Consider the following 14,125-nt stretch of genomic DNA (forward strand, 5'->3'; position numbering starts at 1 on the left):
CATCTGAAATTCCTCCGGACTCAGATTCCATTTGGGGTCATTTCCACAGAAGACTAGCCCAACTTTGTAAAATTATTGTAATATTGAAAAATGACGCAGCGGCGTAGTTACAGTTTTTATCAAACAAAATGTTCAAATCTTTGACTGTTTACTTAACAAAATTCCACTAAAATAATCTGACGACTGTTTGAAGATCTGGGTGTGCCATTTAACCGTAATGTATCTTTTGCAAACTATTTTGATCCCCTAGTCTCTCCATACTTCTATTTCTAGGTTTTATTACACATAATTGAAACACTTTTGGAACTGTACGTTCCAGCTTGCCAGTGGCATTTTGAACTCCTAGATCTAATAAACACTCCACTGCAATTGAAACACTTCTGACATTTTTTCTAAATTCGCACATTTCAAGGCCCTGGGAACATAGAGCTCCTCCTCAAGACAACCTCCTGACTCACTATTCATCCTCACGTTTCTTGTATAAAATCATCACTGATGAGTTCTTTGCAGCGACATGCTTGAAAGTCCTTCAAGAGTCATAACCATATTTGCTTTGATCTCAACACTTCTAGGATAAATATTCAGTAGGTTTCTCCTGTTTACGCTATACATCTTCTTCGAGATCCATTCGACGCATCGAGCTGCAGTACAAATTTCTATATTTTAGTTACTCTAATTTCTCCACCTTAATACGTGGATTCTTTGTGGGGGTATCGTCTAATAATAAATGCAGAAAATGGCTTCGTCTTAATTAATCGCCTTCGGATCGAGACCAAGAGTAGAGAGTTGGCTCATGTCTTTTTTGCGACGATCGGTATCAGTTTCCCTTAATTAGCAAAGTGAATAGGAAACGGTTTTTGTACCAACACATTCATTAATTACACCGGCCCCTCCTCTGAAGAAAATGTGTACAACGGCCAACTTGAACCGTTCCACTGACATGTATCGATGTTCAATTCCATATGAATTTTTTACGACGCTCGATGGCACGATAAGAATATCAAACTAAATATTTACTCGAGGAAAATACGAACGACTCGCCCGTCCGAGAATTGGGATGAATCAAAATTCATAACTTCTCGTCGGCTTTTCCGACTGGGATTCCGCCGGAAAATAAATTACCCGACACTCCATTCCCACCAGGAGTGGGCAAACCTCGTTGGTAAAGACGTCGAGTCGCGCCAGCCGCCCTGACACGCAAACCTTTTATCGTGCAAAATGTATTTTTTCAATGTTTGTATCCAAGCCACACTTCCGCGAGTTGCATTGCGAGGAGGGTGTTTCCGGAGCACACGTGCGTCAGAATAAATTTCCCACCCCCGGATCACGCGAACGTGGCCGATATGGAATTTCAATGCGAAATTTTGTTCCCGTCCATACTAATTTCGGACTAATCTTCAGCGAGAGAATTATTTTAAGCGATAAAAATACTTCGAAAATGAAATTAGTATTTCAATTCGTCGGGATAAAAACCGCCCCGGCATTTTGTTTCGCGAATTTTATGAAACTTTGTTAATTTGCATAATTTCTGTCGAAAACGGATTACCGCGCAAATTGGAGCTTACGGGGGGTTTACGAGTTTCCAGCCCGGTCGACTCAATTATGTAAAATAAATGTTTACTCATAAAGCAAAATTTTGACAGTTAGTGGACGATACGTGCCACTTTCGGATTCGTTTGTCTTCACCCTTTAGATTCAAAGGGAAGAATATGTCGTATCGTATTGACAAGTCAGGTAAAACTATTGATTGGTAGAATGTGGTAGGTACAGCATTTCTGTATATTAGTCCTTGAAAACATTTCAGACTTCGAAAACACTCCCAGTGTTAGTCACTTGTCAAACTTTAGTGGAACCATCTGATTATCATCTGAATCATAATAAAAAAATTCATCTAATCAATCTTCAATATTGACCAATATTATTAATGCTTTCCCCTCCTCAATTACACCAGGCTACAGCAATTTACACAAAATATGATGTGTCCATCAATGTTATCAAAGTGATAAAAAATAAAACAACTGCTCAGATCACCCACTGTTTTGACAATGAGAAATGAAATTTTATCCTTGATTCTTGAACAATATAGAACTTTTTTTTTATTATTTTTGTATTATGTAATTAAATTAGCGAAAGACTAGTTTTCAGCAGTATTTTAAATTAAAGAAGACTTACACAGCTGATTTTCTTTTCTTTTACGAGTACTTCTCATATTTTCACCATCGCTATCTCTCTTAGTACAGTCCAACAGCACTGGTAAAAGATCATATTTTATAAACGGGGAAAATAAACTGCAATGGCAGGTTGCACTAATGATGATGAAAATAGTTGGCCCTACAATTTGAACATGGTTTTTCGACCTAGTTTCCCAAAAAATCGCAATACATGCTGTCAAATACTTACGATAATAATTTTGCTTCCACACCATTGTTTATATTTTTTTTAAATAAAATAAAAATTCCACATCCAACAAAAATTCTGAGGCTCATCATCTCTCCAGAAACAATTTTCCTTTTAAATGTTTAAATCCTTGCATATCCTTATTTGTGTCTTTAGGAATATTTTCATAATACCTATCCCCCCAATGAAGGTAGAGGTGTTGGATTCTCTCATGGGCTGTGACCTTGGAAATATCTGCGCGAAGGCGGAGCGATAAACCAGTGAAAAGTCTGTAGAGTTCTGTTTGCGACTGAAGGGACATTTTGTGGGGGAAACTTGCGCGGTTCAAATACCCAACCAATAGCAACCACTCTTATTTACGAATAAATGGGCCTGGTCCAACCATAGAACGGTCGAACGAAATAGCGTTGCTGCACATCCCCATCTAATGTCCCTTCACGAAGCGACTGAATCTAAATGAAAATGTCAACTACTTTAGCGACGGGGTAACACGTGGAGGAAGGAACACTAGACTCTTAGGGCCCCATTTTAAGTCATGGTAGCAAATAGGTGGTGCAGCGCAAATGTGTAGCTCTCTTTGTCGTACACATTAATTACCAATATGCGTTATCTTTCTCTCTTGCGCTATTACCATGACAACAAGTACCACCGTCGCAAGTCAACTTGAAATCGGCCTCTTAGAAACGTCTACGAGATGCAACTAACGTAACGAATGACGATGTTTTCCGGTCGATTTGTAGCGTCTACTTGAGACCGATATTCCTCGTTGGCGCAGATATGACTCATAGCCCATGAGAAAATCCAACACCTCTAAATAGGTACATCTTTTCCTTTCCAATCAACATCCCCTCTGCTACAATCTTCGTCTGTAGAACTGTTTCCATTCCGACGATTCCAAAAAAAATCATAACTATCCTAGAATTGTCTTAACACCACCTTCTTGCGGAAAAGATTACATTTAGTCGTTCCGAAATTGCTTAGAGACCCTTTTTGATACCATTAAATCGGCAATTGCTAAAGCATTTTGTAACAACGATCAAGTCTCACTTGATCACACTTCTAAAAATTCAACATTTTCCACGATTTTGTATTTTTAACCTACTTCTGTAATCATTTCGTTTCGAGTTAACGTTGATTGTTTATTTAGAATTTTTGGATTCGATACGTTATCGGCAATTAACTAAAACAGTTTTGAAATATGTATGTAATACTTCAAATCCGGCTGATAAAACTGCAACAATACACAACGATTTTATAAAGAATTCAAAGAATATATTCAATACGTTCCCGGTATTCTCGTAGATATACTTTTCCAGCTGTACCTATTTGCCAGATGCAATAAATTCTTATCTCGGCATTCTTGCCCTTTGAATCCCTGTTTCTGTGTTCAGCACTGTATCCGAAAATAAAAAGCTCCTGGTTCATGTTATATTGTGCTAGTCCATTGATTTTTCCATTACTATTTATAAACCTTCTTTTTGTGTCCGCATAAATAATCATATAATCATTTACCACCCCCGGTCGGTTTTCTTTCCTCGTTGAAAAATCCATGTTCTCTCTACGAAAACGTTCTAGTCTTGAATGACAAATATTTCTTGTGAAATTCTGGATTTTATTTATGAAATTTGTTATTGAAAAATTCATTTCTCGATGTCTTGTCCAGTTTTAAAACAAATTCATTTTTTTCTGCGTGTACGTCTTTTCTGCTTTACCCATGAATCATTACGTTCGTAACAGTAGATATTAGTATGCAGATACTGACGCTCAGATATGCTTATTCATAGAAGTCTCGATTAATTTAATTTTCAATTTCCTTTTCAAAATAAACGACATTTTATATAAAACTACGTTAAAATTCAAAATACCGGAATCGTGTAGAACTTTATACACCTGGATGTTTCCACCTTTCCGCGTATAGATAACAAACACTCAACCAAGTATTTCACTGTTCTCTATTTATTACGTCAAGAATTATTTCGCAACAAAGGGCATAAAAGTGCGAGTCTGTATGGGGTATTCGAAAAAACGTTGAATATTTATTACAAAGAATTATTCATGTTTTTTTCTTCTCAAAACTCTCCATTATGCAGGAACGATGAAAAATTCGAATATCAGCGCTCCATTTATCAATTTCATGGCTCCTATCCCCATTTTTAAAACCAACATGGTGTAGGTTGATCACCCGTTGTGTACAGACTCGTGAGTATTATAAATTCCATTCGCAAGGTGAGTTCACGATAATCGTACGAACGTTACCTTTTCAGCTCACGTTCGCATGATCTCAAGAGTGAAACGACAAGAAACATTAAATGCAAAAATGACTCCGGAATATTAATATTTGCCGCGGACGGTTAATAAGTCCGTCATTATTTCCTCTTCGAGTCCAACCGCCTCTCGATTCAACAACATATCGATCCGGGTGAAATCTTGCAAGGTTTCTAAGCCACACTCGAAGGATGTTCGCGTGGGTTCCAAACGGAACAGTTTTTTCGACGGTTTTTCCCGGCCGGTAATCCACACAGAGCTACACCCATGTCTGTTGCAAATACCTACGTAATCCTGAATTATGCACTCGTCGAGTGTGACGTCTCCAAAACTGTAAATCTTGCGGCTTTCCTGCAAATCACCACCGCATCATCTGTCTGCGGAGCTCCGACCATAGAAATGGAAAAACCAGTCCGGCTACGAATCGCGCAATCCATTTTTAGCATAAATAACCGGAATTGATAAAAAAGCGGAATCTTTGTCATCGCTATCTGAACAATAACACGAATCAGCAACAACGCTGATGGTCTCCGAATCCGCATCTTCTCCACGATGGGTGGGTCCGTCTTCGTGACCACCGACTCGGTACAACATGCGATTCTCGCTTCGTTGAACAAAATGCAGTACGCCAACACCTGCTCCCGGTTAATCCTCCTCGGCACCCCTCATTAATCGCACCACCTGAACGGATACGCGCCCAAAAACTCCACAATTTCTCCACGGTTTCCTCTCGACCAGCGAATCAGTTGCAGTTTTCTCTTTCCCAGCGAAAAAGTGAAATTGCACCGATGCCATCATCGTCACGTGTCCGACCACCGAGTTCATCTCTTCGATCACGACCAGGTGTGTCCTAACGGAAACAACGAATCTAGTCTGGGCTATGATAACGGTTGCGAAAAGATTCATTTAACTTGCAAAAATGCCACGCACCGTAACGAGTTTTCGGAACATTCGGAACAAAACGCACTTACACAACGCCGCACTACTTCCTACGAGACGCTGGTCGTAACTTGATAAAACGGAAGCCGAGCAAAAAGGGTAATGGAACACAATTATTATTGATGGCGAGGTTTTGCTGCAAATGTGTACCTTTCACCGTGCACAAAAAAACAACGAGAGTGTCTCAAAGGGGCAACGACATCAAACGAATAATAATTGTTAATTGGTATTTTATTTTGTTTACTAAACAAACTAGAATGTTTTAATTTCTGGCGCAAACAAAATACGTCAATTTTTTTAAACGGGCCAACAGGGAATTGCGATGTGATCCATCAAAACGAACGGTAATTGCGAATATGGACATTAATCAACACGAACCACCTCTTGGTCGTTTAATTAATTAAAACGTAAACGCATACGCCCCTCTTCAGGACGAATCGATTTTTTCCCATGTTTTCCTCTCGTCGCTCCAACACTTGTGGCAAAAGGCGATCATCGACCGTCGATTATCCCTTCCGTTTCTTGGTAAATATGTACGCACGCCACGTCGACCATGTAGTGAAAAATTTGGAGGAAAAAAGACGAAAATACCACCGTATCCGTTTTTCGAATGGATGAAGGTGACGGCTGTTTACAAGGATGTACTTAAATTTAGAACCACTATAAATACGTTACACGTGAAAATTCACGACATGTTTGAACGGTCATGTTAAAAAAAATCCATAATCCACTTAATTCTCCGCAAACATATGGTCGTCGTACCGGGACGAATGGCAATTCCTTCCGAACTAATCCTTTCAATTTCGTATTCTTGGTGTTATCATCCTGACACGTCTAATGGGTGCGTGATAAGATAAGCAATCCAAATATGTATTACTTCTAGTAAAGTCGCTACGTCGCGTCAGTTGGTCAAAATCAATAGTTATTAAAACGATAAGTTTTAAACGCGGTCATTAAAATCGAAAAAGGCGTAGCCGATTGCACTCTACTGACGATCACATGTTCCTAGGACAATAATTCCGTTGAAGTTGATAAACGTCGGCACCGCTTCACCTCCTTTCTGCAGATACACAAAACGATTGTCGAACGAGGAACCGAATTAATTGCAAAAGCTACTCGAGTGCAAATTAGCTCGTTAAAACTTTACTCACACTTTAAACCGCTCTTGGAGCTTTTGCAGCCTAATTATTACGGATATAATCGAACTAGGTATTGTGTTATCTCTGAAAGGAGGCGCACTCGCCTTTTGTTCGTTGGATTTTAACTCGACGTAACCCTTCCAGGTCCCAACACTTCGTTGTCCCTTCACAATACCTTGCCCTCGCATTTTTCCAGTTCCAACTGAACCAGTTGATCTTATCAAGACATAGCAAGATAATGACGACCTTACAGCTCATTATTCATCCGGACCGATACCGCGACCACAAACAACGAGAGCGCACCATTCTCTCCAGATTTTATTCAACGTGTTTCAATGCTACTCGCTAAACCATTATCCTGTCACGTTATTTTTAAAAATAACCGACTGTTTGCTAATTTGCATCCGCGATGTTTATCGTCGTCATTTTTTGGTTCAATAAAAATGTTTGTTGTTCGGCTCGGGGCGTGAGGTCGTCAAATTAAGATGTACACGAATCTAATTATAATGCGATTATGTCGACAATTAGGTGTACACTTTTCTTCACACGTGGCCGTTCATCTTATTGTGTCTGCCAAGTACTCGCGTTGCCTATAAATAGAAAACAACAAGAAATCCTTCGGCTCGAAAAAAACGAGATTCGTTAATTGATCACGCAAAAACAGCCGCTGCTTAAACTGTTTGTTTTGGGAAAAACGTTCGTCGCGTTTTTGCAATGCAGCTCTGTACCAAGGCTGGAATTGAAAAGTTGATATCTCGTTGAACACGATCAAACCTGCCCATCACATGATCGGTCGCGATTAGAGTGCCTTCGCGGGAATGCTACTGACAGCAAACTCGGAGCTTTCGGTCTTGTGGAGAGCTACTGCGAAGGATCTGCACGACTTGGGGATTTCGCTCGAAAACAAAACGCAGCTGATAAGATGCGATATGATCGTCTGATTATCAGTAAGATCATGTGACTCAAATGTCGTTGGGCGAGGGCCGTTCGCGATTGTCCCACCGATGGTGCGGCCCCGGAGGTGGAGGATCTGCAGCGACGAGATTTATGGGGCCCTCGAGTATTAATCGAGAACCACCGGACATGGAACTGGATTTTGGAGTGAACCTATCGGTAGGCAGACACAAAAACCGCATTCCACGGAGCAGGTAAATAATTTCCACTCCTACAGGTGCCTAATAACGGCTTATCACTCTTTACGAGTGTTTGTTCCCGACAAAGCGGATTTCGGGACTCGCCGCCACTTACAATCCAGGTGCTTCTTCTTGGGGCCGATCATCTCTTCCGTCGTGGCTTTGCAGACGGACTTGGCTAATCCCTGACCGGCGAGGCTGTGCTTAGCGGCCAACAGTCTGTCGTTTATAGTCTGGCCTGCCATTCTTGCCGTCATATTGCACTTCTATGTCCACTCTACGCTTACAACATAAAAACACTAATGTGCACTTGCACTTTTGCCAACACCACGCACAGGTCCTTCGACGCCCCTTTATTAACACAAACTGGACGACTGACGGGCCGCGGACTGTCACTTTACCGATTGCGTCAAACTCGAACCGTGGTGTGCACCGTTGCCACATTGCCTAGCAACGGATTGGCCAATGGCGGAACGCGCGAGTCGCCGATTTAAATGTCGGATATTTTCGCTCCACATTTGAAATTTTTTCATTTTTGGAAAACACAATTTTGCATTCATGTATGCAAATCGTGAATAATACTCTTACGTCACTCTGGCTCAGTTTAAGCTGACCTTGGATGGTTCATAGGCGATTAGACTATAATGTGGAACAGTGCTGCGGGGGATATAAAACCATCAATAACGGTCATAATAAATGCACTCTTAATCGTGCGTGCGTCATAAAACTGACATCGGTTGCATCGAATTCACGACTCGTCCACGTCAAACTTTTTAATCTTCCTAAAACAGAGCGTTCGGGATGATTCTGCTTTTAATCAAAGAGAGAGACATTAAATTTTAACGACAGCGTCATCTGTGCATTTTAACGTGTTCATTAACAGGCGACGCTCTTGATCTATTAGCATTTCATAATTCTAAAGTGTAAATAAATTATTAGTCTCAATGAAAGCGAAAAACATCAATTTTAACATTTAATTCAAAATATATGGAGTCCATGACCCCGTGATAAATGAAGCGGAGTAACACCATTATGCGGTATTCATTGACTGAAATTATAAAAACAAATATCTTTAGCATTTCTAATGACTAGCTCATCAGTACATACAGTTACTTCCAGTGCAATTACATAATTACATAAGTCATAACTAAGTGTCTAACTAGTGTAAAATGGACACTATTAAGATGCAATTTTTTGCAGAGAAATGCTTTAAAAAAACAATCAAAATACTGTTGGAGAGAATTATAATACAAATATTGTGTAACAGATAAAATCAAATCTACTCAATCTACTTATGTATTGGACTATTCCACAAATTATTAGCTATTTTATGATGGGACAATATTACTATTACTACTAAATGTACGGTTGGCTTCAAAAAAAACGGGAACTGTCAGAAAAAGTTCTGTCAGATTTTATTAAATTTTTATAGTTTGAAACGACCTTTTACAGTTTAGGTTAAAAAACTGCACTTATGTGTCAGAAATACTACTGTCAAACGGACACAAATTGACATCATTTGACAAATTAAATTTCCAATTCACATTAGGTCAGATTTCAATTCCCGTTTTTTTTGAAGTCAACTGTATTCATAAGATATTGTCACTACGCATATCAATGTGTATAGTGTGTTGCATATATTCCAGTATTCAATCTAATTATTGTAGTTGATCTTCGAAAAGTAAATGAAGGATAGTATCTTAAGGTTTGTCAAAAAAGTAAAATTATTTATTAGTAATCAGTTGAAGAAAAAAATATTAATGTGGTGGTGTCGCACTTAGAATATGAACACGGAAAAGCTGAGAGGAACAGGAAAGGATTGTGTAATGTAGGGAGTGTAATTTTCCTAAGAAACCTGTGATATAACATCATCGGGGTTTGAAAGAAATTGTATTTTATATCTGCGTACTGAGTATATAATTTTTATATCACTTTAAACGAATATTACTTATATTGTTAAGCATATCTTATTTTGATTACTTAACAGTTTCAGGAAATAGTAATTTATTTAATGAGTTCGTGTGTAAATTGGCCTTTTTTTGGCATGAGTAGCTCACGAGTCCCAAAAAAGGCCCTGTTTACACACGAACGAGTTGAATACAACGTTTTTTTGTTCGATGAGCTCGTTTTAACAAGTTATGGAATTTATCAACATCCGTTCACACGGGAGAAAATTCTCAAATTCTGACAGTGTCGAACAAAAAGATAAATAAAATCTGAAACAAACGATCTAATGAAAAAATTAATATTGTTTATTTATTATTCATAATGTGTAACTAGAAATATTTGCTTAAAAAATAATACTTATATTAATCTAAAACGCAAAGGATTAAACAATTAAAAAAATCGTAGTTGATTGCAAAAAAAACGAGAAATGAAAATTTTCCTGATGTAAATTTGGTTTTGTCCATTTGTCCTGTCAAATAATTTTTAAAAATGTCATTGAATTTTGACCATAATTCTAACCTATCTCTCGCAAGAAGGTTTCACACTATGAAAAAATTGTAAAAATGTCCCAATTTCATTCTGAGTTCCCGTTTTTTTGCAACCAACTGTATCTAATGCTGTCTTCGTCTTTCTTCAGAGTAAATAAGCGCTAGATGCAGATAAAGCAATCAATAAACATGTAACTTTTGTTCATGTTCTTCTAGATATAAGTTATTACGACACAAAAATGACAAAACACGTAATAAAAATTTATTGGGAAAGCTCTTGTCCTTGATTCCCTTAAAAACAATTAATTGCAAATAGATACATGGAGTATAAATAGAAAACCCACTCTACAAGATAAAAAATATTTACAAAACAAGACTGCAACAAATGGAAATGCTGAACTGAATGAGTAGGTAGTAATTACATAAAAACAGAGAATAAGAAACTACATTCTAAAATGTTGCAAAACCTGAAAAAATGAAACGTAACCGATATACCTACTTCGTCCTTTTTTAACAATTAGAATAATACTTGAATATTATGACACCCCTTTTCAATTCTTTTCCTTAATAAATACAACTACTAGTAAGGCCCCTTCAGAACACTTTGTTTCTTTAAGCATTTTGTCTTGTTTTTAAGGTATATTTTAAAATTAACATTTTTCAAAGATTTTGGCCTGTTTTGAATTTTGCACTAGTAGGCCCCTTCAGAACACTTTGTTAAAAGTTGAAATTCGCCTTTTTGCTCAGTTTTTCTTTTGGGCCACTTCAGCACATATGAATACGATTTCATCCAAACAAATTCGGACAAGTCTTCATGAGCAAAGCGAATTCACCATTGAAAACCTTAAAAAAACCAAGTGTTCTAAGTGGGTCCTATAGAAAAAAGGCGAGTTTTTGATTAATAAATGGAGCAACAAACCGAAATAACAAAGAAATGTGCAATATGTAATATTAAAGACTTTGGAAAGATTGCTACAATTTTAAATACATACATATTTCTCAACTAATTAAATCGCTTAATATACCCACAATTAAGAAATATATTATTGAAGAAATTCGAAAGCAAAATATCGATTGATATGATGTATCAATGAATGAAGAATTATCAGAAGACTTTATTAGATGGTTTCAAGATGAAGTTGATTGGAAATGTGTATCAGGATATCAAAATTTATCAGAAAAATTTATAAAAGAATTCCGAAATAATCTTGATTGGGATCTTATCTTAGAATGTCAGGAATTATCTGAAAATTTTATAAAAGAATTTCTACATGAAGTAAATTGGGAGTCTATATCAGAATGTCAAAAATTATCAGAAGACTTTATTAGCAAGGGCGTAGTAAAGGGGGAGACCAGGTGGGCCCGGTCCACCCCAGAATCTTTCTGGCCCACTCCAGAATAAAAGTAAAACCGGTCCACCCCAGAATCTTTCTGGCCCACTCCAGAATAAAAGTAAAACACATTAAAAACAAGATACATCTGCAATATCTATCTATCATCTGTCTGTGGTTTAAAGTCTGGCCCACCCCAGCAAAAAATCATTGCTACGCCCTTGTTTATTAGAGAATTTCATGATAAAGTTGATTGGGATTGGATATCAATGAATCATAAATTATCAGAAAATTTTATAAGAGAATTTCAAAATAAATCTTTAGGTATAGGTTATTTATTTTCCCTGATGGTGAAATTTTCCCAAAATAACGATTTAACAAACTTCGGGTCGAGATGCACTGGAGACTGCTCGAGAGTACAACCTAAATGTGGGGGTGGGTGGTGATAATCGAAAGAAAGAAAACTCCGAGTGGTTTAAACGAAATGAATATATTTTCATCAAGTTCTGCACACGTACAAATCTGATTATTTTATAATATAAACGTTTCTCACACTCAATCATTATGAACAAAAATGAAGGGCAGTGCCCTCGCCGCGACAAAAAAAGGAAAACTCGAAAAATAAATTGAATTCAAAAACTAAATAAAAAAAAAGGAGGAGAGCCGAAAGTGAAGCCCGATACCGTCCTCGACGCTACTCTTCTACGCCGCCCACGATCGGCGGGACCGTTCCCTCGGACCTCACCTCGTTTCTGATGATGATGTCTTATTATCGCAACGGTGTTAAAAGAGATGAGGAATGGACATACAGCGTTCAAGCTTGCAAAGAAGAATTTTTAGCTAAGTACCTGCACCAAAATGTTTTAGAAAAGTGCCTCAGCTCACATACATCCAATTTTTAATCATTTTGTTACTACTGGTAGTGTTGAAAAGGGGAAATCATCAGGTCGTCCCAAGGTGATGGAAAATCTAGTTGAAAATATACGAGATCATTTAGACGCACATCCGAGAACTTACTAGACTGTCTCGTCAAATTGCAGTACTTACATGCCATAATTTTGTTAGAGGAGAACTTGCATTTGCATCCATACAACTGTACAATAGCTCCTCCTTAATGATCCTGAAAGCTGCATAAATTATTGTAATTGGTTTCAGAATAATCTGTTCACTTGACTTTTCTGTGTTCAGCTATGTGAAAAGTGAAGTGTGTAAATGAGAAATTAATAATTTAAATGAGTTAATAGAAGAGATTACCATCTGTTGTCGTAACATCAAGAGAGTGAGAAGATATTCAGAGCAAAATGGAGGACACTTCGAACCATTCCTTTAATTTATATTGTTACTTTTTTAACTGAATCACTGATGTTATTCACCTTCTTAAGTGTTTAATAAATACATAATTTGTTGAGAGTGTTGAGACTTATCAATAATGCATTTCATTAATTTATTTTTATTTAATTTTTTTGTAAGCATTAATTTTGTCAAGCTAGGCAATAGGCAACCAGTAAAACCAGTTTGTTCTGGGGTTGCACATCGTAGATCAGGCTAATATTCGATTTCTGGTGAAAGAGTCGGCACACATTCAAAGCCTACTTGGATGCCACAATCATTTATAGACACTCTGTATAAACTAAAACGTGATAGCTCGGACCTTTTCGCTCCCCGTGTTTTGGAAAAAGAAAGCGGAACGGTCAACCTTCTCCACTTTATAATCTATATAAAACCAGTTGTTATCTATTACAGACAGCAAAAAATGGAAGAAAAACCTTTCGGTGTAAGAAAATCCCTTTTAAAAGAAGTAAAATTATTCCCAGTTAGCATTAAAGCGAAAACGTAAAATGATATTTAACACGCAATTACGGGGTGCTGGTTCTGATAATTTTACGGATATTGAAATAATGACTGGAGATGGAAGAGTATCTATCCCAGGTTGTGAGCCCTTCCACCTAGGAAGGGAGGCATATACAGACGAAGGCCCCAATCAAATATCAATCATGTTCTTACAAGTTATACCTACAACTAAAAATTAGATTTGAGTCGGAAGAAAAAAAGCAGTTATTCAAGAGAGAAATGTAAGTATGTAAAAGCAAACAGAAATTTGCTTTAATTTTAGATTTTCCTTGTTGCAGTAGCAGGGGTCCACTAGCCCCGACAGAGAAAATTAATTAAAAATTCAGCCACAGTCTTACCATACAACTCGCCAAATTTCCATAGCCTACTCTGGCCTAAAATGGCCAATGGAGTTGACCATGGTAGTTGAGAACAGAAGATAAAATGACAGAATTGTTTTTGTGGGATTTGAAGAAGTTGGCAGGCAATGAAACAACTTTAGGAATACCAAAAGGAAGAAGAATTGATGCAATATTTAGAACTTATTCTGGAAAAACATATATATTTTATGATAAAGTCTTGTACATTGAGTTTGATGAGTGTTTGTTTAGATCAAAGAAAAATGGCCTTATTTCAGAATTATTTGCTGGAATACC

General features: G+C 37.5%; 1 protein-coding gene and 1 long non-coding RNA gene across 5 annotated transcripts in view; one reads left to right on the top strand and one right to left on the bottom strand.

The window, feature by feature from the left end:
• The window catches only part of LOC138129536 (phosphatidylinositol-binding clathrin assembly protein LAP-like), a 28,072-nt gene extending 19,777 nt beyond the window's left edge, over positions 1–8,295 (bottom strand). The window contains exon 1 of one of the 4 annotated variants that reach the window (XM_069045856.1): positions 7,989–8,295. In XM_069045856.1, the coding sequence (XP_068901957.1) occupies positions 7,989–8,130 (142 nt within the window). In that variant the 5' untranslated portion in view covers positions 8,131–8,295. The remainder of the gene's footprint in view (positions 1–7,988) is intronic. The other 3 variants (XM_069045851.1, XM_069045868.1, XM_069045858.1) reach the window with 3 other exon arrangements.
• Positions 7,575–13,049, top strand: LOC138129654 (uncharacterized). Its single transcript, XR_011159310.1, has 2 exons — positions 7,575–7,853; positions 7,912–13,049. It is a non-coding gene; the product is annotated as an uncharacterized lncRNA (long non-coding RNA).
• Positions 13,050–14,125: the final 1,076 nt, after the last annotated feature.

Source organism: Tenebrio molitor, chromosome 1 (genome assembly GCF_963966145.1).
Source record: "Tenebrio molitor chromosome 1, icTenMoli1.1, whole genome shotgun sequence".
Lineage (NCBI taxonomy): Eukaryota > Metazoa > Arthropoda > Insecta > Coleoptera > Tenebrionidae > Tenebrio > Tenebrio molitor.